Here is a 25,142-nt window from a genome sequence, read left to right as displayed (position 1 = left end):
TCAACAATATCGGTTGGAGGTTAATAGTACTTTTTTGCTCCGGAACAAGATCCTTCAGCATCAATGACATGCTGTCGCATGCCGCAATATCCCGTCCCGTGTCGCATCATGCGGCAGGCATCGATATCTGCGTGGCATCCACTTACCTGTCGAACCGGCCACCAATACTTCCGCAATGAATCCTTTCAATAGGGTCAATGGCAATACGCATTAATCGTTGACCTCGGCAAGCATAATCGAGTCAACCAGGATCATATCATCAGATCCGCTAAGGCGAACCGGACCCCTCCAGGACAAAGCCACCCGCCAAATGACGCAGGTTTCCAGAATTGCCCAGACATATTTCCAAGACCCTCCAGGAGTCGGGGATTTCGAGCTGCGCTAGGTACGGTACAGTACTGTTGACTCGCTCAGACTAGCAAAAGTCCTTGACAAGAAGAGTAACTACTATAGCTCTTCCGTGTATAGTATACACTCCAACTTTCCACACCGAATGCAGAGACAAATTGAATGACATACTGCCCCGCCTTTGACGTTCTTGTGATGCTTGCACGACGCTTTGGCTGGCTGCAGTACCCGATACACAAGGCGCGCTTGTTTATTCCATGGACAAGATTTGATGCTGTATGGGTTGAACACTGACTCTCTGGGCAGGGCGTCTTTCCACCAAGCCAGACGGATCCATATTCCTCAAGACCATTGCAGTTTACGGATATCACAATACTTGACCCCAAGGTTGCACTGAAGCGGCTCATGCAGGGACATAGTCGACGCCATTACACGTTGTTTACGGAAATGCAGCACACCGCTCAACCCGAAGATACAGATCCTAAAGCCAATTCTAGAAACTTTATCTCAGTGCCAACAAATTTGTCGATCTTTTTGCGGCAGTGCGTGTCAGACAAGGCCGATCTTCGTTACCTTAGATCGTAAGAAAACCGTTCGATACATGCAGAAGCATTCATTTTCTGCAGAGACTTTCCCAGCACTTATGCCACTAACGCAGCCTTGTCTAACCCAAAGGGATGCTGGCTCGACCTTGTCCCATCCACTTGACCAATAGTCTCTGAATTGAGCCCTCTGTCTGGAACAAGCTCGTGACAAGGGTCCGTCTCTGGCCCGTGGCGTTGCTACAAGTAGAGCTCACCTCAGCTGAAAGGTTCATTTTAGCCCATTCTTCGGCGTCACTCTATCGCCAAACTGACCAGAATTAGGCTTGGTCGAGGAAATAATCTGCAGGGCCCGCGCTTTGGGGGCTCAAAACAGATTACAGTGCGATCGTGGGGCACCAAGGCCAAGGGACGCCCGGCTAGTCCAAGCGACTTTTTCTCCTCTGACGCCTTCGTTGGAAGTCGTGGGCTGAAAACAGGGATCTCAATCTTGTGCAGACTCTTGTAATACGCCCGAGGGGTACGTGCGACCTTCAAATTGTTCGCTGTGTTCCCCATTCGATGACTACATGGCAACTGCAACGTGAGGGTCACCGACTCGAGCACACGATTCATTGAATTCCCTTGTCCAGCTCTTGTGAGACAACCCAGCCCAACTCGGCTTTCAGTGTCACTGCAATCTCATTGCCTTCCTCTAGGATCTTACTCCCTGTATCCGATTCATGTTTCATCTGGAACCTTGTCAGTCCTCATTTCACCACGGCAAGTTGTGACAGCCGTCAACAAGCAGCTCGTTAGGCCAGTAGCCCTTGGCGAAACTTCATCAGCCATGACTTCTCAAGAGCCCAGGCTACCTGGACTGAAGCCGTACCTCTTCTTCTACCAGTACCTTGTCAAATCCCAGCAACACTCTAGAACCTAGGACTCCACTTATAGCAACCACCCCTACAAGTTAAACGTCGTCAGAAGTCGTACCCACGTCCCGGGGCCGAAGCCACAGCTAGTCTCGATTAGTTGCCATTTTGAAAGAGGCTGTCTGAAGCGTTTCTTTCCGCTCCTTTGCCAAAGGGGAATCCATGTTCGCTTTCTTATTATCCCTAGCCCAGACTCCTGTGGAAGCAGGGTGTGGGTGAAGATGGGTGTCGAATTATCCTTATGTATTTGGCCTGATTGTCATCAAGTGATGCGCTTGGCTTGGCTTGCTGCTTTGATCGTTTTTGGTGGCTTCCAACCCATCAGTTCATGGACAAATGCCATATATAACTCTATGTCCCTGACCAGATAACAAACTCAGATAGAGGGTATTACTTCCGTACTTTGATCTTCTCGTTTCTTCTATCTGCATTGCCAGTGATAGGTCCTCGACTTGCGCTTCATCTACTCTGTCGCAACCCCAGCACCACTTTGACGACCCTGATAGCTCGCTCTGCCAACCATTTTCGTATTGTCGGAAGATCATCTGACAACATTCTGCTGATCTAAATCGGCTTTACCGGCTCCATTGAGTACTTCGCGCGAGTTTCGTGGTGGACAACATTTCGTGATCGGCATAGCGACAAGATAATATATCAACCAACTATCTGATACAAGCCACCACCAAGGCATCTTGAGGCGCACAACGCTTACTCACGCGCCGCTTGTCATCAAACGAAAGTCGTTTCGTCTTACTGAGCAAGCGCCCTTAACCGCGGTACCGGGAGGATAAACTTGGATCAAGAGAGTCCGAGGCCACCAAACAACCCTGTCTGTTAGCCCAGCCTTCTTGTCGACACTGTCTGCTCCGCCCTACCAAACCAGACGAGGATTGTCAACGCAACGGGCAAGCATAACCCCAGGAAGTCACAGTCTGACCGCAGGGAGTAGAGTGACCTCGAGAGCCCCGCCAAGGACACCGGCGGCGCCAAAATTAAGTTTCCGCGAACATATCGATCAATCACTAACTTAAACGGCGCACCATGCCCGTAACTAATCGAGGTGTAACACAACTTACACCTGACACCACCTCGACGGCGTCTGCTACCAGCAACTACTTGAATAAGTCGTCTCCCTCTCTAGAGACTCTTCAAGCTGGCCTAGCTATCTTTGCCGTTGCTGTAATCGCACGTTTTTGCGTTTTACAGCTGTACTTATGGTTGCGACAAATGCGCGGCTTGGATCAACAAAACCTTCCTGCTAGATCTATTCTCTCGTCGTTCTCACAGCCTCGACGACTATTGCAGTCGCGGCCTATCTGGACAATGGATGAGAAGGACAACACACCGCTGGGGCATCGACAAGATATCGATGTGGAAAGTGGTTTACAAGTCAGCTCTGCACAGAGGAACTTGGTCATCGACCCCAACTGGCAAAGTGCAGACAATGCTATGTCCAGACACATCTTATCGCGACCACCTCCGGCACCACCTCTGACACCTCCTGAGTTGAGCACAGCTGTTTTCACTTTTGAAGACCGTCCCCGGCCAGGCGACGATAGTTTCATCCGTCAGCCAAACCCTGATTACATGTCGTCAACTGCCGACGCTGTCCTTCCTCCCAACTCGGGAACAGCCTCTGTCACCCGCCGACGCTCATACAACAAAACTCTTCCTATCGGGGTTCCTGTTTCGCAGTCATCTCAGGACATATCAGATGCTGCCGATCTTGTCTTGTCGCCCAGCTCCTACCCACCTACAAGCCCGTTTTTACCACCGGCCCCACCAAACGCAGGAACCACGGAGATCGGCGTCCAGGGCGAGATCATTGGTGTTCTTGATAACGAAGGCTCCGGCTGGACAAGACATACGCGTGTCTATGGAGGCGGAGTTTGCCTTGCTTGTGCAGCCTCGGGCGGGAATCACGGTGGTGGTTTCTACGGAGCAACGGTCCGGCCAGAGGAAATGCGATGACAGGTTGAACAGTTTCGGAACGACCATGGTGCACCACTGTCAGTTTATGGCTGACTAGATATGATTGGCACTTATGATCCGGCATAGGGATCCATGTGTAACGACCGTTTACGACTTGATATTAGAGGTGGATGTGGTTCAATGGCCACGCTTCTGGGCAAAATTTCCTCTTGTCTTACTTCAACAGCATATGTACCTTTGGATTCTGGGCGCAGTACATTATCTCATTCCGTCTTGTTGGTTGGATATCTGTTTTGATGCATTTTCAGTGTAATATGTCCCTTGAGGACTTGTCTACTTCGTTTGTTACTGGGTCAGGGAATCATGGCTGTGGGGGTTTGTTCCACAAGCCATTCCTGTCAATGTTTAGATTTTGGATTGATGATATTATGACCAAATTCCTCACACTACAAGTTACCGTACCACATTGTGCCACCGTTCGGTAACATTCTCCTTCATCCCTACTTCTAGTCCTTCAGCATCAGCTTGCCCGAGCCCCACATGATATACCTAGGGTCTCAATCCTTGAACCATCACCAAAGTGCTTCCAACCGGACCATTATGGTACCGTCGCGGACACTTTCGCGGTTGCTAACATGTAAGCCTTCTCAATGCCATATCACAAGTTTCAAATCACGGAGCTATGAGCACTCGGCTCTCGTCAGCCTTACAGAGGAGCCTGCCCCAAGGTCATCCCTTGCAAGTGCTTATCGTAGGACTAAGCACCTGACATGACCCAGAAGAAAGAAGTCCGACGCCCGAAAGAGGTCGCCGCATTCAGAAACAATCCAGGAGATCCTCCAGAGGGCTGCATCTGTGAAACAACAAGAACGCGAGCTCGCGCGTCATCCACCCATGCAGGTCAGGTCTAGGACGGACATGTTGGCCAACGACTTATACACCTTTTACCGATTTTAGTTGATTACCCGTTCCCAAGCTTACTCAACACACCGATCGGCGATGTGAGCCGAGTTTCTTGGCCTGCCTACCTATGATAGATACTATGCTACTCCGCATCCAAGGGCAAGGACAGGCCTGGTAAGCTTTCTCTCCCTCCGTCTTGAGCAGGAGCATGAAGGTGCGGCAACAGCGCTTTCGTCTTTGTTGTACCCTTGTAGAACGGGCAATTTAAACATCTTACGTGAGATGAGAAGGAATAACACTCCCAGGGATCTTGTGCGGTGAGCGGGTGATCACGGACGTGTGTGCTGGATGCGAGGAGCTCCAAGAGAAGAGGGGGGCACATGTGCTTTTCATGACGAGAGACGGATTTTGCGTAGGGCTGATAGTGGATGTTGAACGGGGATAATACTCTCAAAGGATTCGTGGACTAGACAGGAAGGGGAAATACGATCAGACGAAAGCTATTTGATGCTTGGCTCAAGGGTATCTACTAGTCCCTGACAGTCAGATTATCAAGAAACCAGAACCACATTTCATCTGCGGGGAATAATACCAAGGCCCATTATATGACCATGCCGTCGTTGACGTGCCTCTCCATCAAGGGAAGCACATCGAACGAAAGTAAAGCATAACTGACCAGGTTACAAAAGGAACTTTGGTTCAGTGCATGACGCATTCTACATGCATCCTATGCGCATTTCAAAGTTGGTGATTCGAGACCACTATATCATGGCGTTCTGTATTCCAAGTTTGGCTGCAGAATTCAACTTGGAAGAAGGGATGTCAATGGCTTTTTTTTTTATCGTTTTCTCGAAAGTTGATTCCTCTTTGGGATATCTTCTAGCTTAAAGCTTCTGCATATCTAATGTGAGTATTATGATTGGTAGGGCTTTACCTTTCGACCAATGTCGTCTTGAGGAAGCTAGTAGATTCCAGTATGGACACTTGCAGTTTGTTGCTACTAGTTATACGACATGCATACTTTTCAACGGGTTTCTTAATTTCAGGTGGTGTTTCATTGGTTTGGTGGCTTCTGGAACGATGATTACTTGCGTGTGATGCATTGAGGCCTGCTTCTTGTTGGGTCGGTGCTGTCTGTATCTTGCTAGGGGGGCTCACATTGTTTCGGGCATGACTTCATCAGCAGCTATGTCAAGCCACGTGGGGATGAACAGGTACAAAGAACTGGTGGGTAGGTACATTGAGTTGACATCGTCCTATAGATGGTCTTGTTATAGTACCCTGAGTTCCATGCTTGCTGGTCCAAGGGGAGTGAACTCGTACGTTTAGTGTATAAGAACGGATAACCTGAGAGTAAGCTCTCGTATAGGATAAACTGTTTACTAATCATCCTTGGAGTTGAGAAGACAGCGGCTTTAGCCAGTATCTCCATGAATATTCCAGAGGATGCTGTTGATAACTGTCTCCTGAGGTAGAACAAGACAGCTTGTACAAGGAGCCGGTGACAACCTGCCCGTGTAAATACAATACGATGTTTGCGTTCATTTACTATCAGCACAGTTTCTTACGATGGCCCAGGGCCCTTACTTACTCTAACGAAGGGTTGGCGCAGAAGTGACTCTTCATGTATCAATCCCCTCCTCGACACAGCCCAACCAGCAACACCATCATAACACAAAGAAAGGCACGGCAAAAGAAAAAAAGGTCAACGTTACAATAGTTGTCAGGCGCAAAAAAAGAATCTGGAGGGCAATTGGGATTGCTCCCGCCAGGGCTTGAACCTGAGACCTTCGCATCACTGAATATTCAGATTGAAGTATTAGTACGACGCTCTAACCAACTGAGCTACGGAAGCCGTCCAGATTTGTTTGTTGAATTTCCTCGGAATCTGCAAACTTGAGCCACGAGATTTGTAACGAGAAAGGCAGAGACTACATGACATGACTGCTGCATGAGCTTGGGGCTGCACAAGATAAATGATCCAAGAATGGAGCTCGAGGTATTGGAACAAAAGTACACAACGAGAACAACGTCCAAGTGGAACGTAGCTGGTCATGACATCGTTCACAGACATGTTGGACATCACAAGACGAATATTTAGACATTACCAAAGGACATTGATCAAGCTTGTTGTGGCTTTCAAATTGTGATTGTGCCATTGTAAACTATCTATAAATCTGCCCATCTCTTGACCGGTCCGGCGAATCTGCAACCAGCGGTAGAGAAAGGCATTAAGAGATACCATAACGAATGCAACGAAAGCAAATGTCAAATTTGCCGAAATACTATTCCCGTAGGAACACCGGCCGTAAACCACATCAGGGGCTGGCTAACTGCCTCACAGAGGTTTTCAGGCCAGACTTGTTTCCCGGTGATGCTTCTCATCCTCATTGGTATAAAGATTCCTCATCAACCCCCCAAGTAACCCATTCGTCCATCCAGGCTGAGACAAGATTATCCCCGGGCGATTCCCCCCAATGTCATGACGAAGTAGAAAAGTCTAAAGGAGAGACTGTGAAGCGAATTATAAACTTCTGTAATAGTAAGAGTTCGCAAAAGACAAAGAAAACATGTTTCATCCACCTCCCATGCAGATGGTAACAAGACTCCCGTGGTGATCAGAAAAAGACTAAACGACAACCATCAAAATGCAGCCCAGTCCGAGCAGTCATGTGTACAGAATGAAAAGTCCGAGCGCGTAAATCGTGACAGTGAGAAAGGTTCCAAGTCGAGGCATCGCCTTTAAGCAGAAGGTGTGCTCTTAGTGAATACCCGCCTGTGTGCCTTGCGCTGGTTTTCGGCCGAATCTTGTGCCTTGGCAGCTCGCAGAGCGCCGTTCTTGAACACATCAGCGAAAGAGTTGGTCTCACTCTCACCGTTGGAGCTGACACTGTCGATGCTATCGACGCTCTTGCGTGTCTTCTGGCGCGAGCTAGGACGGTCAGAGCCGATAGCACCCCAGCTTCCACTGGCAGATGTGCGTGAGCTAGGGCATTCCATATCCCCTGCGAGGCTGCCAGATCCACTGCGACCAGAGTCAGACTCGTTGTCAGTAATAGGAGTCGATGACTCTTCGGCAGTCTCGGAAACTGGGCTCATGCTGCCACAAGAACTACCAGTGCCCTTGCGGCGCTCTAGACCAGCACGGACAAGGTTGGAAACAGCAGAGCGGCGCGTGCGAGCAGAAAAGTTCTTGCTTCCCTCATACTTCGCAGTGGGCTTCTGCTTGAGTTCGTCTAGAGAAGGAGGACCACGGGGTTGGCGAATAGGGTGCTCTCCGGCACGAGCCTGACCAGGTCCATATCCACCAGTCATAGGGGTCATGGGGAAAGTAGAGGTCTTGGGTCCAGCAGACTTGGGAGCGGCGTCAGACGCCATAGCAGCGGCAATGGCACTGTTGACAGGAGCGAGAGAAGAGGCCTTCTTGTGTCCACGGCGGAAAGCATTGGCCGAGGGAGGAGGAAGAGGGGCCACTTCCGTAGGAGACTCATAGCGCTTAGGAGGTGAGTTGCTGCGGAACGAGAAGGGCTGCGATTCAGTGGGAGGCGAAACCTGCACCGAGGGTGTGCCTTGGTGGTGTTGCTGGAGGTGTTGCTGGAAACCACTGAAACCGGGGGTGGAGGGCTGCTCGTTGTAAAGCTGTGTGGCCTGAACCTGCTGCTGTTGCTGCTGGGTAGGGAGGAAGTACTCGTTGGTCACGGGGTTGAAGTAGTAAACCTGCTGTTGCTGTTGTTGAGCTTGGTGCTGCTGCTGCTGCTGTTGGCTGAGAGCAGCTCGAAGCTGAATCTGCTGTTGCATGGTTTGGAGTTGCTGCTGCTGCTCGTACAGGGCATGCTGCTGTTGAATGAGCTGGGGGTTGTTGAGGTTGAGTTGCTGGAACTGCTGAGCCGCATTCTGCACGGTCATGAGCTGCTGTTGGAGGCGCTGCTGCTGCTGAGCAAGATAAAGATTGGTGGCCAGAAGCTGGCTGTACAAGTTTGGGTCATGCTCTTCCGAGAGCTCAGGAGGCGACAGGATCTGGTCAAAAGTGTACTGCTGGTTTACCGACTGGTTGTAGTTGCTTTGAGAACCATACGGGTGAGCCGTCTTAGGAGCGTTGTAAGTCTTGTCCTGGCCCATGCCATAGGCATTTCCAGCCATGGAGTTCCGGGCATACTGCTGCTGAGGACCGGTCGTAGGAGACTGAGGGCCGAACGAGGCAGCAGTAGCGGACTTGGGAGCGGTCCTAAGACCAGCAAGAAGGTGGGAACGGCTAGTGCGAGGGGTGGGGACACCAGAGTCCCTGTCCTGGGGTTGGCTGATAACATCAACCGCGAGAGGCTTGGGGTTTTGGCTGCCACGTCGAGCAGCTAGTCCGCCACTGGGCATGGGAAGGCCGTTGGGAGCGAAACTGTTGGAAGACATTTTGAGCAAGACCGCCTGTGTCTGTTGCTCAAAGCGGGAATTGTAAATCTAGAGATTTGATAGATAAAGAAAAGACAGAGAACGTGGTACGACTAGGTCTTGCGTGCAAGGAAGTAGTCGGTTGGATTAGAAAATATGGTTTGTTGAAATCAAGCCGAACAAATTATACGGGTATACCGATGAAATCGACAGAGTTGAGAATTCCGGGTTGGTAATCGATACAGAACGTATGCCGATTGAAGATGTTGCGTTGGTGGAGGCCAAAATACGCAAATCCAAGAAGCTGCAGGTTTCGAGAGCCAAGTGAAAAGTCGAGAGAGAGACAGATGACAAGTTGGAAGCTTGTCAAATATTAAGGTCCAGAGTATTCGATGGAACAAACAGGTGAACGATGAATGAAGGGCGATGCAAAGTGCGATCGACGAAAAGTCGTTGAGCAGGGTCAAAAGAAGCAAGCAGCAACGTAGACCGTGGTCAGGTGACGATGTGTACCAGGACCTTGTGAATGAGATGTTAATTCACGCTCAGGCGGCGAGTCGAGTGATCAACACGACTTGGAAGCGCGAGCACCAGCTGGCTTGTCTCTCTGAGACAATTTCAGTGAGACAGCGTCGTTCAAGCGATGCCTATCCAGATGTGAATAGTCCAGATATTACCTTCTATCGTAGCCTCCTCTTGATTTTTTTTGGGTTTGAAATTTTGAGTCTTTTTCGATTATTCTCTGTGAGTGGAAGATCTGTTTCGCAGTCTTGGTTTGATGACAATGACGGAAGTGTCGAGATTAAGCTGTGGTGATGGGTATCGGTAGACCGTAGGTGGAATAGGCGATAAGGCAAGAATCGACGAAAGAATAATACAGAGATTAAAATGGGTTTGCAGGTATCACCAGTAGATGCGCCTTCCAGAACCTCAAAAAATGGATTTGATCTTTGTTCCTTCACAAATTTCCGATTGTCGTGCGTTGGCTTTTTTTGTGGTGCGAAAGCGGGCAAGCGGGTGGGCGAGAGCGAATGCGTGCGGCAGAATGGAGTAAGTGTTTTTTTGGTTGGGCAGAGTTGAAGATTGATTCGCAGACGCGGACGCGGGGGGAGAATTCTCGAGAGGAGCTTTGCAGATGCGAGGCGAGGCGGTGCAACCGAAGCGACGCAGGAAAGAGAGGAGGATGGAAAGAGGAAGAGGAAGAGGAGAGTGTTGAAAGAAGGAAGGGCGCAAAATAGTGGACGAAGGGGAGGAAGGAGGAAAAAAAGGAAGTGGTGGAGTTTAAGTCTAGAAGAGAGGACGGAAGGTAGGAGTGGAGGACGAAGAAGGCGCGCGAGCAAGTGTCAAATGGAAAGCACGAACCGAACGAGCAGGAGCAGGTGTGGGAAAGGAAATGTGGGAACGGCTTGGCGGGCGGGTGTGCTGGGGAAAATCAGACAGCCCAGGCGACAGGGCAGTGGCTTGAGTGGGCGTCCAGCAGGCTAACATTAGCATTAGCATTAGCATTAGAATGCGCAGGCAACTTAACTTAGGAAGGAACGGAGGCGATGCTTGACCGGTCGACGCTCGCTGATACTGGTACTGATACTGTACAGTGGCTCAATTATGCCGGCAAGCATACAGTATATCCCTACACACGCTTACTGTAGCCGGGCCTACTCGGTACCTGCCCACATCCCACCGCCTTAAGCGTTCGTTTCAAAGGCTCTCTGATTCAGAGCTTCTGAATGGGCAGACAACATACAGTGCGTCACAGCAGATTATGGGCTATCTGGGCCAGTGAAAATGCGTGCCAGCATTTTCGAGCCCAGTACGACGTCCATTTCCACATCGACTCATACCCTCCTCCCACTCCCCCTCGCCTCCCAGAACGAGGAAAGCAATAATAGCAATGATAATATGAGAGACGCCCGGCAAGTATGTAAGGATCCAGCTGGATGGATGGAATGAGAATACGACAGGGCTATCACTTGCTGATGGTCAACGCGCTATCAAAAAGCCGGGTTCTCACCAAAACGGACAAGGGGGCACTTGTTTGGGCTGGTACCGACAGTGCCTGAACACAGTACGAGATCGAGCTAACTTTGATCACCTCATTTATGCCTGGGGAACATGGATTTCTTTGATGGAAAGGGCTCGGCTGCTGTTGAATCCATGTGTTTGCGGGCACTGACTCACCATAGGCTTAATTGATGACGAAGTTGTCCCCATCAAACATTCGCTTACAAGATACGAACAAGGAAATACGTGTTTACAATTAGGGTACGATAAAGCAAAAGAGGACCAGTACGCGCGCATAAATATCAACAAAAAAAAGGAGACCATTCGAATACGATGCGAATTTTAATAAACCTCGAGTTGTCGAGTCGAGCTGGACGAAAGTTGGGAGGCGATGTCTCCTCTCGTGGACCGGTGGCCAATAGTGTCTCGAAATATCACCTGAAAATACTAACTTGGTCGCGCAGTAGTCTCTGGCAAAGATAGCGCGTGACAGTCCAGTAAGGACCTGGCAAGGACCTCCTTTCAGTGGATAGCGAATGGCCAACTCACCAACACCAACTCTCTCACTGCTGCTGTCCGGCCGGCCGAAGCTACAGAAGGAAAGGAAAGAGAGAAAAAAGGACGCCCCCTGGAGCTTACATGCAAGCGACAGGGGTCCTCGATGGGTTCATCATCTCCAATCAGAGACGCCTGCGGGCGCCGCGACCGACATGAGGCAGCCCTTCAAGGGGTTAGAAACCAGGGGGCACAGTCTCGAGGCGGTGTTTTGGCGTCTGATGCCGCCAATCACACGAGGCCTTTCAGGGGATTGAAGCATCGGATGTGATGGGAAGATGGAATCCTTGTCTGTTTTTGTAACGGCCTGATCGGCGTTCATTTTTCTGCAAGTGAGTTTTGCTTTCTTTGTGTGTGCTGTGCTGTGCCTCTTCTTTATTGTTGATGGTGGTGCTGTTGGTTAATCTTGTCTTTAATCTGTTGCTATATCGGGCAGCCCATGTTCAAAGAGAGCGTGACACGTTGTTATAGGATTCGTGAATTGTCAGTACCTAGCTTGCAGAGTACAGGCATCACACTGACCCCATAAACGAAACAACTGTGATGGTAGCTACTCTAGCGAGACATCGGAGATGACAACAGCCACCAACAAGGCATTTCTCTTATTTACGGATATATTTTATTGTAATGGAGGAATGAATCGAGTCTTGACAACATGTCAGCAGAGTCAAGGATGAGTGCCAGTCGCAATTAACTGATCCCAGTGAGAAACGACGATAGTTGCGCAACGACCCTGCCTTGCACTTGGCATGCCAATTGACAATGTCAATGTCAGTGTCAAATTCGAACCCTGTCACGGATCGCCCGCTGTGGGCTACGTCCATGCAAAGCATGTCTTTGATTGCTTTTTTGTCGTCATGGCCGGGGCTCATCAATCTGTTACTGCTTGTTCCTTGACGTTGTCCTCAGCTTTTTGCCCAGATTCGATACAACATCGTATACTCTGTTTGACATCGGGGTCACCGCTAGCCTTTGCCGTTAGTAGAGACGGAACTCCAGCTGCACAAGACAGTTACTGGCAATTAGCTAGTCAAATACAGGGTCCTCCAACTGGAGGGAACGGAGCTCCCGCCGTCCCGTCTTTTTGGTGCAAAGCTGAGCTGCTGAGTTACAGCCGTGTAGCATGATATTTCCTCCTTGTTTGAACTTGAGCTCATCTTTGTTCGGCATCGGCAGCTTTTCTTTCATGCTTCAAGGCCCCCCTTGTCGGGACTACTCGATTCGTATTCTTTCCCCACGTTGAATGTTTCATCGTCGCGGGCCTCCTTGTCCGTTTTTTCCCATTTCAGTCCATCGGTCTTTAACCATGTCCTGTTCTGTCCAGATCATCATTAGGGAGCATGAGGATCCCCAATGCGACACGTGCCCAAGGAAAAGTAACGCGCTCTACCTATTTCTCAGGCGAACCGACCTCGGTCCCTGTCTACTGCCTAAAGACTTTGGTACCTGGGTAGTTGGCTTATGTACTAAATTAGAAATCTTCATCTTTCCAACGGACAAGTACGTGTTCTTTTATTATGAGTAATTCGGTGGCTTATTTTCCTTCTCCATTATTCTGTTCTAGTAACCTGCAGCTCTTAGGAGAACAAGACGTGGCGTAGCTTTTTGGAATGAGCTTTGATAGATTTGCATCGTGGACCCTTGTAATTATCGACAGAAGCCATTGAGAAACGAAACACTACTACGGATACAAGTACCTGCTACTACCGTAGCCACCAAATCAAGGACAGTTGACAAGCGAACGAGGGTCATGCTGCAACTAAAAAATGCACCTGCATACAATAGTAACACGCACACAAAGAAACCTTTTTTTTTTAACTTAAAATCAGTGTCTAATCTCGGACGTCTGAGCCCTAAGAACCGTCTGTAAACTAATGAATAAAGCTTGACGGATGATAGATAGTACCAGAGAGGAGGCTTTACGAGACAGGAGCAAGAACCAAATAGTGCACTAAGCTCAGGTTATTATTGACTACCCGCCCCGTTCCTTGACACTAGCCGTGTTTTAATTATCAGAGACATGTCTGTCTTGCTTGCCCCCTCGTTCCACTTGGCGAGTGTGCGTGCACGGAGATATCTTGGCTAGTGGGTAGCAGAAAAGTTGGCCTCCTAAGTCTTAGGGTATAAAAATAAGTAGTCTAAGGAGCTTAGTCTAAGTGCCATAAGATGTCCTAATAATTTTATCTCTTATGCTCCCAGCGGTCAATTTTTCTGATACCCTGAGGCTTGGATGGAATGGGAATATCGTGTTGGTTCCTGTATCATGTCAGAGTACAGAATCCAATGTCTCTTTGTGGCACGTAAGTTTTGTGTATACATATATGTGTATCAAAGTTAGAAACACCAAGCCCTTCCATTGGGCAGAACAGTGTCAACAACAACAACAACCGTATAACCTCTCTCTTTGTTCTCTCAACCAACATCGTCAACTCCTTTAGTGGCGCATTCCCTGAAACTTACAGGATGCTCTCGGACCTTGATGCGGTGAAGAAAGTAGAGTTTCCTTCCTTGCAGCAAGCAAGCTAACGCGTCTAGCATGACCAATATCGTCAGTCGTCAGGCGCCTCTTACGCGCTTCACAACGGCGCAGCAGCCAATAATTGATGACTTATAGCAAACATGGCGGCGATACCACTCAATGTGCGTTCACTTGCATGTGTGCAACCATCATTAGATATACGGCGCTTACCAAGAGCTTTTGTTTGCTGCTTTGTTGTTAGCGCCATGCGATCTGCGTGCAACCGAACAGTCTAGAGCTGTTCTCGTGATTCGCTTGTCTTAGACTTGCAGCCGCCGCCGCGGTTACGCCAGAACCATGAAGAGGAATAAGCCATTGATTCAACAAATCGGATTAGAATGTGAGTTAATAGTTGATGGTCGGCATTTGAAGTGCCACCAGAAGTAATCTATCTATTTGACCGAATTCAATCTTGTTTGCATTTATCACATATCATTAAGTAAAGTTACCCTGCAACTAGAGTTTCTATACAGAGGTATTGCCTTTTTGTTTCAAGTCACCTGTCCACCCATCAAAAAGGTTCTCGCCACCTCCATCACCCTGCTCAATGTCAAGTTTCTACAGATAGCAAAAAGACGAATCAGAAGGCAATTGGGATTGCTCCCGCCAGGGCTTGAACCTGAGACCTTCGCATTACTGAATATTCAGATTGAAGTATTAGTACGACGCTCTAACCAACTGAGCTACGGAAGCCAACCGATTCGATGACTCAGCGGGTCGCGGAATGAATCCATGAGCGGCTGAAGCTGCCGAGAATCCCCAGGAACCATGCAACTATCGTGAAGCCTGAAACTCTCCAGTTACGCCGTAGAACAAACAGGGGCTTGAAAATTGTCAAAGCGGAATGTTTCGACCCTCGGTATCTAGGATGCGGGAAATCTCTTTGTAATCGGGTCTTCTCATCATCTTCCGAGGCAGACGTAGAAACCGCACGGGATATCTGATATCCACGAAACATAAAGCGACAAATACAGTGATACTTTTATAAACAATGCTAGCAAATGTTTCAGCCGACAGGGTTGCGGTTTCTTATAATAGTGCCGGAAGTTGGGACAGATATAGACCAAACCGTCGGTTCTGTTGCAATGGGGCATATCAGCGAACGGAGAAAACACTGCCGCGAGGATAAAGTGATATTGACAAAGTGAATTGCTTCGTGAGCTTGTTCTTTCAATTCTAGTCTTTGTTCTTATCTTGTCTTGAGTGTATTCATCGGGGAATCGCAGTCCTTTTGTGCCTTTACCATCCCTCATGTCTATCGTGGCATAACAACTCCTCATCATCACCACTCCCTCCTCTCTATCATGACGTGCATTTCATGATGCATTCCACTCATATCTCGTGCCTTCTGTTTCAGTTCCTTTCCGTCAAGGCCATTTAGGTTCTGTAGGCATCCGACTCCGTCTCTTGCTTATTATGCCCGCTCGTTCTGGTACCCCCGACAAGCCAGGCGACGCCAAACTGCTACTGCTATCTCTACTGCCGATCCCGTCTCGGCTGCCTGGTGCGCGGCCCACGTTCTCCTTATTGCTCAGACTGCTGTCGCTACGAGCCATGGTGATGTCATGGCGCGAGCTGAGAGCAGGACTGTTGCCGTTGGCGCTGATCCCCACGCCTGCCCTGGAACTGCTCGAGGTGACCAGCGATGTGCGAGGAAGACGGCTCTTGACAGGAGCGAACTCGCCGCTGATACGTCGGGGGATACCGGTTGGTCCATCCTTACTCCTTGGTCGGTAAATCATCCCTTCCCGTTCTCGTTCAACAGCAGCCGATCGGCGCGGACTGGCTGCTACCTCGACATAGGCATTGTTTGCGAGACTGGGCCGAGTCCTGTGAGTAGGCGTTTGTGGGCCTGCCGACACAGACGTCTGCAAACTGGGAGGTGTGTAGCTGTTGTTCCGACGGGACCCTCTCTGTCTTGATGAACTTGGCACCGCGGTTGCAGCACCCTCACTTGGTCTCACTGTGGTATCGATATTCGACCGCACCAGTTCCGATGCGAGGTTTCGTACAAGAACAGCCGTGTCCTTCTCTGCCAAAATCTGGATAGTAGCCATGAGGGACCGCACTTGAGAGCTGTTGAGAGACCTTGTTCCATCACCATTACCCAGCCCAGGCTCACAGGCATCCATAATAGTTCTCACCAGCCTCAGGAGGTTGAGTCGGACGACTGCCTTCTTGTGACCCAACCGCTGTGCGATACCGGCAAACATTTCGGGCTTCGCCAGCGACGCTGCAACTGAAGGACTGAGGCGTAGTAGCTTCAGCAGTGGTTCTAGTAGATTGGAATCAAAGGCATTGACTCTGTTGGTATTGAAGCAGCTGTTGATGGCGCGTGTAAAGCCACCATCCGCTAAATGAGACTCCACATTGGCGGTTTCCTCCTGAAGCCAGACTAAGATGGCATCGAGCGCAGTAACCTGCCAGTACTGATCTGTAAGTAATGATACGTAAAAGTTGAGACCTTTGTTCTGCCACAAGAATCTGCGACCCTTGGATCCAGAGTGCGCCATGTCACAGAGGATAGGGAGAGCAAATTCCTTTGGTGGGCGGTCGGTCTGCATAATTTTAAGGAGTATAGGGATAATGCCATGGACGGCGGCGTCCTCTTGTCGTTCTTTGCTGAGACGGCAGAGGTTAAACAAGGTATTAAGGACCTGGTTAGAGATTTCGCGGAAGTGCGTCTGGCCCTTCCTCATACTGTAACCAAGAAGATTGATCAGGGACTCGATGGCATCAGCTGAGTGCAGCGACTCGATCGTCGTTGAGAGCATAGAAAGATTCTTGATGAACTTCAGCATCGTGATCTGGTGGATCGGTGTCATGAGACGCAGGTCTCTCAATACACTCTTCAACACTTGCCGATCTGCTACGACCTCTTTGACGTAGTTTTCTGCCTGGCTGAAGAGATAGAAAATGTTGACGATTCGACCTTCAACAAGCTCGCCAAGCTCGTCTTCGTCATCATCATCGACGACTCGGTGTAAGACGAGTGCTAGAGGGTATAGAATCTTGCTTCGTGAAAAGATTCTGCAAAAGTCGTTCTTTGGGGTCGGCCCTTGCAGCTCAAAGACGTTCCAGATACCGTTGACCCCGATAAGGACAAGGTCTCGAGTGTTGTCGTAGTCCTCATCGAGGAACTCAACCAATACGTTCAAACCACCCGCAGACACAAACATTTGCAGTGTCAGCGTTGACGTTTGGTACATCTGTCGAACAAAAGCCGCTGCTTCAAGACGAATCTCATCCGAATATTGTCTTGCAGCGAACTTGGTAATGATAGGAATACCACCAACGAAACACAAATTTTCCTGGATTTCAACATCATCCAAAATAATCTGCAAGGTCAGTAACCTGTATATATAAGGGGGAAAAAAGAACCTACCGCATTGACGACCTTGAGAAGCTGCAGAATCATGTATTGTCTACTCTTGACAGTACAAGGCTCCAGAATCTCAAGGATTGGCAACAGCCCGTGAGCACTGATGATTAGATTCTTGACCTCGCTGTTTTCCCAAAGTAAAGCAAGCTGCAATGTGTTAGCAGTGGTCCATGCCGCATGACATAGTAATCACTTACCAAATCTTCTGAGAACTCAGCCAGGGCATCATCGCCCTCTGTCGTTTTCAAGGACCTCACTAGATCCTCTACCCTCTCTGCTAACCTGGCGTGTCGATCTCGGGCAATATTGGCTTCCAAATCCATCTCATCCCAACCTGGATCCATGTATGCAAACGGATCGTCTTCGTCCTCTTCGTCACCTAGCCAAGAACTGCTCGATACGCGGGACATGAGCATCAGGCCACCATCTTCAGATCCCTTCTCGCTCTCTTCTTTCTCCGCTATTGATGATTCAGGTCCGAAAACGTCGCTAAAGTCTTCGTCGTCATCTTCTGCGAATTTCTGAATCTCTATACCCGACCGCGTCCGTCGCATTGGCGCATCTGGAAGAACTGATGGCCGTGATAATGGTTTCTTCTTAATGCTACCCGAACTGGATTCTTGCATTGACCTTGGTAACGATGTAAGATCGGATGGGTGAAACAGCTGTGGCGCATCGCTCTGTCGTGAGTTCTGGAAACATGTTAGTCTTTGTTGTCAATCTTGCCACGTTTGACCTACTCTTCTCACAGCCTGATTCACGTTGTGAGTGAAAACATTGTCGTTGTCCACAAAGAGGTCCGAAAAGTCATCTACACTCTGTTCTCGATACGCAAGATCCGGTCTTAACGGCAACTCGAACTTATTATTGAGGTGGGATTTCGTAGGCGATTTGGTCCGGCCTCCGCCTACGGCCTTGCTCGTACTTGATTTGTTCCGACTGTGCACTTTGACGGGCTCTGGTGCTTTTGTAGGTTTTCTTGGTGTTGGTCTGATGGTCTGTTCCTGGAGATCACTACTGTCTTGCCATTGGCCTAATCCCTTTATGGTCATCAACTCTCCTTCAAAGTCGTCGTCGTATGTATTACTTTCGTTCCTTCCATCGTTTATTGAGGCGAACGCCTTCAAGCGATCACTTGATAGTAGACCACCAAAGTTGTCCTGCGGTTTGATATGAGGTAGATGCAGTGCACTTGGTGAAATAGATGTTGCAAAATCATCGTCCCAGTTGTCATCATCTGTGGTAGTGTTAGAACGTGGACTTGTGGCTAAACTAGTATCAAAGTACGGCATACCGGCTAATTCAGGCTTACTGAAAGCTCCAGCGCCAGATCGAAGTTTTGCAAGCGATAAAGAACCCTTGGCGGGCGTTCCGCCTTGTAGTCTTGTTGAGGGTCCGGTTTCAGAGCCGAGTGATGCTCTGAGGTTGGGTTCTGAAGACTTTAGAGCCTTGTTCCATTGCTTGACTTCCTCAACGGCGTCACTGAAATTGGCCGGTTTTCTTGATACAGGAGCCTCCGTCCGGCGACACCCTGTGATCCAAGCATGACGAAGTAGTTTTCGAGCAGATACACGGAGGTTAGGGTCTTTTTGGAAGCATTGCATTAAGAAATCTCGAGCAGCCTGGCGGGATTAGTAGACATACAGCTAAAGAACAAATCGATACTCACAGCAGAGATGCCTTCGGGTAGTGGGGGGTGGTCGTCGTTGACAATTGCGAACAGAGCAGGCATAGCAGCCAGGTTGTGGTATGGAGGCTTGCCTTGAAGAAGCTCGATAACTGTGCAACCAACACTCCAGATATCAGATGCAGAACTCGCTCCAGAAAGCTGAATGATCTCGGGAGCCATCCAATAAGGTGTCCCGACAACCTGTGCCTCCTTATCCTGGCCTCCAGCTAGCGTACTGGTAGACACACCGAAATCTGCGAGCTTCACCGTGCCATCTTTTGTGGTGAGAATGTTGGCGCCTTTGATATCTCTGTGTATGACACCCTGTTCGTGGAGGTATTGCAGTCCCTGCAGGACCTGCGTCATGTAAACCCCTACTAGATTCTCAGGAAACTTGCCGTACGACTTGCAAATTGAGTGCAGAGAACCATTTTCACAGTATCTAGATTCGTCAGTTTCATACCTGTAAAAGGTAGCACAGATTCTTACTCAAGGATGATGTTAAGACAGTCATCTGATTTGACGAAACCGATGTACTTGACAATGTTGTCATGCTACTATTATTAGCTTTCAAATCAACGTGGCAGGACGGATATTCCTACGTGAAGGTTTTTGAGAAGATCGATTTCACTCTAAACATCATCCGCACATGTTAGCTCATTCAAATCGTATAGTCAAGCACAGAACAGCTGATTGGCAACCCACCTCGATCATGCGCAACTCACTCTTGGGGAGATCTGCGAGCTTTATCTGTTTTACAGCGACCGCCTCGCCGTTACCCCAGTTGAAAGCCTTATATACGGATCCGAAAGCACCTTTTCCAAGGCATTCGCCTAAGCGCTGAACCATAAAAAAAAGCAAATGTCAGCCATCACTTTCGCAAAATCATGCTCCCATCCAGAAATCCCAGCGTTCAGGTACCAGCAACATCGGCGACAGGGGAATACGAACATAGTCCTTGAGACCTGGGTCTTGCAGGGCAGAGCTCTCTCGAATCTTCTCTTTCCGTGAAGGTGTGCCGGGCACAGATCGCTCGCGAGAGGCTATGGCGGGACGGCCATTGCCATGGTACTGCCGCTCGGGCACCATCTCTCAATAAGTCCCTTCCTTCAATGATGCTCGACTTTGATGGCGACCAGCTGAATTATGCTATCCTCGAGGCTAGTAGAGGCAAGCGGCGGAGGATTGACGAAGTTTAGGCCCAGACAACGTTGTCATTTCCCAGCGAGGATCGAGTCAAGGGAGCGGGATGACGCAGGGCGGTTCGTTTCTACATACGAAGCCGGTCGGGTTCGGTTATCGAGCTCTTGCAGTTGAATATGGCGGATGATATCGTCGTTGATACCTGGATCCAGGTAGGGCGTACACTTGGGGCTCGCTAAAGAGCCTTGTCGAAGTCGTCAGCGTGCGGAATCGATGATTGTGAGGGGAGCGAGGGAGCCCGTTCGCTTCGGTTCGTGGGATCGCTAACAGGGTTAAAAGAGGGACAAGGCAAACAGCGAAGTAATGGTGCCGTCTGTTGCTGGAGAAGGGAAGGAAAATGGAAGGGTTAGAAAAAAAAGAAGAAAAAAGAAAAAAAAGTAGAGAGGTATGGAAGGTAAGGAAGGACTGCGCTGGACCGCATGCAACTGACTGGGCGGAAATTTGGACCAAAACCAACGGATCTCCAATCAATCATGCGCGCTTGGGAGGGACTCGAGATGTTGTTTCTTCCACTTGTCTCGGCAACCTAAGCTAAGGCTAAGGCTAAGCACACCTTGTGATAGTGACAGAGGCAGAGATCCATTCAATGGAAGCCTGTGCCTGGGGTTAATGGGTACCTACCGGTACTGGACAGCGTGGTTCGGCTGCTGACGGCGGGGGATTAGGGATGTTCGGAGGGCCCGTGCCGCCTGTAATCAACGCCCTGGTAGCGTCCATGGCTGCCCGCGCTTACAACCTGGCTGCTTGCAGGGCTAATCCCCCCACTAGCTCGCTTCTTCTCTGCAGTCATCCATCCAGTTGAACAGCATCAACAACACAGCAATCCATGCGTATTGGGTTCTGTTACAAACAAAAAGGTCCATGTACAGACCCGATGCCGATGCAAATCTCGATTGTGGGTTTTGGAACCAAGAGAAAAATTTTACTTGGGTTGTTTTGGAATACCCAACTTGCAAGGCTTATCCTTCTTTGAAACGGTTCATGCTTGCACATACCATCCAATCCTGTGTAAGGCAAGACAAGACGATGCATGGATGTTTTCAGACACTGACCACTATTTCATCCAAGTCAACAGTACACGAATGTTCCGTTACTTCCGTTGAGATGTACTATATCACACTAAGCAGTGTCAGATACAATCCACAAAGGGAGCCAAATCTCGGGATAAGGAAAAAAAAAAACCAATGTGCTCACGACATACACTGGCTGAAACGCAAGCCTCACCGTTAGCCAAGTCTAAAGGAATGCTCCAATGTACACCTCATCTACCTGCAAACCTACCCATGAATCAAAGTCTCTCAATATCCCGGCTTATCTCTCTTTCAGCCTGTGTCTCCGACGACTCAATTACCGCTTGTGTCAAAATATCGCCTTCCCACCTGTAAGCAGAACATCCAACAACCTCTATCTAAGCCAAAGACTTCAACTCAGCCCAACATCATCAAACCCAATTGAAAGTGCCCCCCTGCTCGCTTCTCGTTGAGTCTTGCCACTAATGCGTCTAATTCTGATCCCGGATGCGAAAAGAGCAAGGTCAGGCAGGCCAGGACCGCCAAGGTTCTCCGATCTGCTTTACCAGCCTGCTAAGTTGAGTTAGGTTTATCGTCTTTTGACAAGGGCAGGAGAGATGGTACCGCACCTCGCTGACGATCTATATCGTGCACGGAAGTTCTCGATTCTTGGTTTGCATGTGAGCTGAACTGTGAGCTGAAATTGCATCTCATTTCCGTTCAAAGCGTGCATTACGTGACGCTGGCATGACGACGTCTTGCAACCTTTATTCACAAATACATGGATGAGACATTCACCAATGAGGCATGTACTGGTTTATGAAGCTAGGAATATTTTAGTCAACCTGACTTAGACACTTTGTCCCGTTTCCTGGCAAAAAGTACCACTAGAGAAAGGAATGGAGCGAAACCAGCCGCTACTTCTTCATGAATGTACTTGGTAATTTGTCGTTGAAGCCGCCATTGAGTTTGATGATCGGCATAAGACGGCATGTCTCTAACGATTAAACCTCCAGTGAACTGGTCAACACTAGCCGTAGCAGTAAAAAACATTTGATAGAACTGTGGACTTTCCCTAGTCTTAAAATCCTCCCAATACTTGCTTCTCGAATACATCATTCCCGTTGCAGCACCCTGGTGATCTACATGCGACATACGATGAAGTTCCCCATCGGCATCTAAACAGAACTTGTACCTATGATTTCCAATTACAGGTCGTATCTTCAACCAATTAAACTAGCACGGATGGCCGAGTGGTCTAAGGCGCTGCACTCAAGAAACTCTCTTACCTGGTTACCCGGGTTTGCAGTATCGTAAGATTCTTGGGTTCGAATCCCAATTCGTGCATTGCTTTTTGTTTTTTTGTTGAATCTTTATCACGATATCTTTTTGCCTGGTTCTCTGATGATACTAAAAGGCAAAAGCCTATGTCGGTAAAGACGTTATTGGATTACTACTGTGATGGTTGCTGCTCTCAGATTTTTTTTTTAGAGATTCAAAGCACCGCCAAATCATGTGGGTAAAGAAGATAGTCTTCAACGAGTCCCTGGTGGCGGTTTATTCCGTGGACCGTTGGGTCGTTGAAGAAAACGTCTTGATACCTTATATTCTCGTCTTCTGTACGCGAGGCTCCTTGAAGCGGCACGTAGCCGTCCCGATGACAAGGTTCTTCAAGCCATGTCAAAATGGGACCTGCTAGGATCAAGATAGATGTTCTTCGGAGCCTGGCCACATCACATACTCATGGAAGTTATTGAACAAATGAGTACACTCAGTAATACGACTCGAGGTCTAAAGACAAGTGCATCAGCGCTCTCTTTCATTATATCGTTTTACTGCTCCAAGCGGAGCCAATATGTAGACATCCATACAATTGTAATACAAGTAATCAGTTCCGACCCTGGTTCGCTTTTCCTTGGTAACGCCGCACACCCTGACTTATGAGCCAGGAAACCCGTTCTTTAAAACACCGTTCCAAACTAAATCAAGACTGGCTGCATCGGGTCCTTCTATTCCGTCCCATCACCGGGCAGCGTTGGAATGAGGCCAGCCGCAATCCAATATTCATCGGGGATGATTTCGCGCCGCGCCATGCTGTTTACAATGCGTTGCATACCCATCCAATCTTCTTCTCCAGTATGCGTGTTGCTTCCAGATGCTGCAGGGCTCTCTTGGCTGCGTCTCGTTCGTTCCGTGCCTTGCTCGTCATCTGAATTACCGACGGACAAGCGTCCCACCCAAGCTTGACGTGCTCGGTTATAGCTATTGCGGCTTTGGCGATCTCGCATTAATCTAGCGCGCCTCAGATGATCAACTACTGGACCATCCGGGGATCTTTGATGCCGTGAATCAGAGCTGACTGCACCGCTGTCCCGACCGGCCGGCCTGTTGTAAAGGCTATCAGGCTCTACACCGGGCATTCGTACGCGAACACGTCGCATCTCCTCACGGCGTCGTCGAATTCGGCTTAGTATGGCTTGCGCAGGATTAGGTTCTTCTGTTTCAGACCCCTCGCAGCCAGACTCGCAAGCTTGATCTATTGCTGTGTCCTGGGATAAGTCGGGAGCAGTGAAAGAGGTACCCGAGGTAGCGCCCGCACTCTGGGAAGCCATGTTTGAAGCAAAAGACGATCCTGCGCTCGGCGGTTGAGGGTCAGGGGTAAGAGTGGATAAAAGGGTATCCCAAACCTCAGGGCTGAGGCTCCTTTCACGGTCACCAAGTCCATCAAGGTGTCGATTGCGTCGAGTGGCCAATGGTGGGAGTCCGACTTGGTTTTGTCTGGCAAGGTTTGCGCGACCCATTGCACGGAGATCCTCGATGGTAGGAGGAGGACCATGGAACGGGTGATGTAGTATGAATGGGGGGGCCGCTCGAGGGGTTTCATCATCTCTCAGGGGCCACTCGGGAACAGATGCCCGTGACTAGAGTTTAAGGTCAATATGAGATTCGAATTGAGATAGATGCTCTAGGGTATCAAACACGGGTAAGCGTACTGTATGGTTTACGGATGCACTACTGCCATCCCTGAACAATGAGTGCAGATGCTCTTCAACTCGGTCCCTTCTGTGTTCGTCGGATGCGTTCATGTCTCTCAGGACATCGCGCAACGGTCTAGTTGTCAGGTCGTTGTCAGGGGGGAAACCGGCTTCGACCCGTACAGGTTGAAAATCTGCGGGATTGAAAGCGCCAGCCTGTCCGAGTGATTCATAGTGGCGAAGGATCCTGCGACGTTCGGCGCGATCGTTGACGCGACCAGTAGTACGTGTGCGACGGATGCTGGAGCGAGACGGCGCTGTCGCACTTGTCTTGTCGGCAGCTTTGGATGGGAGATCTGACTCGACGGGGGCAATAAACAAGCTGCACAATGTTAGTAAGTGGATATCTTGACAGGACAAGGCCGTGACTACTGCGACGAGTATGCAAAGACGAAGCGCGCGACATCAAGTAACGGCTAGGCGCATTCGAATTCGCAAGTTCAGCAGCGTGCCGTTGCGTTGATGTAGTGAAGTGATAGCGATGTCGACGACAATGATATCCGTTGACCGGGGCATCACTACGTCGACGCAATGACGATAAAGTTTGTGGATGGGGTTTAAAAAACAAGGGTGCGCTTACGGAAGTCCCATGGTTGAGGAAACGGAAAACGAATGAGGGGAGCGACGAAAAATTCAAATAAAAGATGCAGAAATTATGGCGGCGACAACGCTAAATGGTATCAAGTTGCTGTCATTGATAGAATAGACGATGTGATATGACGATGATGATGAAGATGGTGTTGGCTA

At 49.2% G+C, this 25,142-nt stretch overlaps 4 protein-coding genes and 3 non-coding genes across 7 annotated transcripts; 2 read left to right on the top strand and 5 right to left on the bottom strand.

Moving 5' to 3' along the window:
• The first annotated feature begins 2,198 nt into the window (after window positions 1–2,198).
• On the top strand, window positions 2,199–4,178 carry FGSG_10383 (uncharacterized protein). Its single transcript, XM_011321050.1, has one exon. The coding sequence runs from the start codon at window positions 2,846–2,848 to the stop codon at window positions 3,773–3,775; it is 930 nt and encodes a 309-aa protein (XP_011319352.1). The 5' UTR covers window positions 2,199–2,845; the 3' UTR covers window positions 3,776–4,178.
• Window positions 4,179–6,399: 2,221 nt separating this feature from the next.
• FGSG_20751 lies at window positions 6,400–6,494 on the bottom strand. The gene has a single exon. It is a non-coding gene; the product is annotated as a tRNA-Ile (tRNA).
• Window positions 6,495–6,787: 293 nt separating this feature from the next.
• Window positions 6,788–9,043, bottom strand: FGSG_10382 (uncharacterized protein; the record flags this gene model as incomplete). The annotated part of the gene is made up of 1 exon (XM_011321049.1): window positions 6,788–9,043. The coding sequence occupies one exon, from the start codon at window positions 9,041–9,043 to the stop codon at window positions 7,382–7,384; it is 1,662 nt and encodes a 553-aa protein (XP_011319351.1). The 3' UTR covers window positions 6,788–7,381.
• A 5,651-nt stretch (window positions 9,044–14,694) lies between these two features.
• Window positions 14,695–14,789, bottom strand: FGSG_20750. The gene has a single exon. It is a non-coding gene; the product is annotated as a tRNA-Ile (tRNA).
• Window positions 14,790–15,463: 674 nt separating this feature from the next.
• Window positions 15,464–20,236, bottom strand: FGSG_10381 (uncharacterized protein; the record flags this gene model as incomplete). The annotated part of the gene is made up of 9 exons (XM_011321048.1): window positions 15,464–17,434; window positions 17,482–17,625; window positions 17,676–18,170; window positions 18,219–18,715; window positions 18,791–19,100; window positions 19,148–19,610; window positions 19,750–19,777; window positions 19,873–19,987; window positions 20,069–20,236. The coding sequence occupies 9 exons, from the start codon at window positions 20,234–20,236 to the stop codon at window positions 15,464–15,466; spliced, it is 4,191 nt and encodes a 1,396-aa protein (XP_011319350.1).
• Window positions 20,237–22,599: 2,363 nt separating this feature from the next.
• FGSG_20749 lies at window positions 22,600–22,707 on the top strand. The gene has a single exon. It is a non-coding gene; the product is annotated as a tRNA-Leu (tRNA).
• A 439-nt stretch (window positions 22,708–23,146) lies between these two features.
• On the bottom strand, window positions 23,147–24,986 carry FGSG_10380 (uncharacterized protein; the record flags this gene model as incomplete). The annotated part of the gene is made up of 3 exons (XM_011321047.1): window positions 23,147–24,281; window positions 24,354–24,717; window positions 24,976–24,986. 3 exons carry the CDS (start codon window positions 24,984–24,986, stop codon window positions 23,370–23,372), a joined length of 1,287 nt encoding a protein of 428 aa, XP_011319349.1. The 3' UTR covers window positions 23,147–23,369.
• Between the last annotated feature and the right edge of the window lie 156 nt (window positions 24,987–25,142).

The sequence above is a fragment of the Fusarium graminearum genome, chromosome 1, assembly GCF_000240135.3.
Source record: "Fusarium graminearum PH-1 chromosome 1, whole genome shotgun sequence".
NCBI classification, from domain to species: domain Eukaryota; kingdom Fungi; phylum Ascomycota; class Sordariomycetes; order Hypocreales; family Nectriaceae; genus Fusarium; species Fusarium graminearum.
Note: the sequence above shows the minus strand (reverse complement) of the source record. Positions and strands in the feature narration are given on the sequence as shown.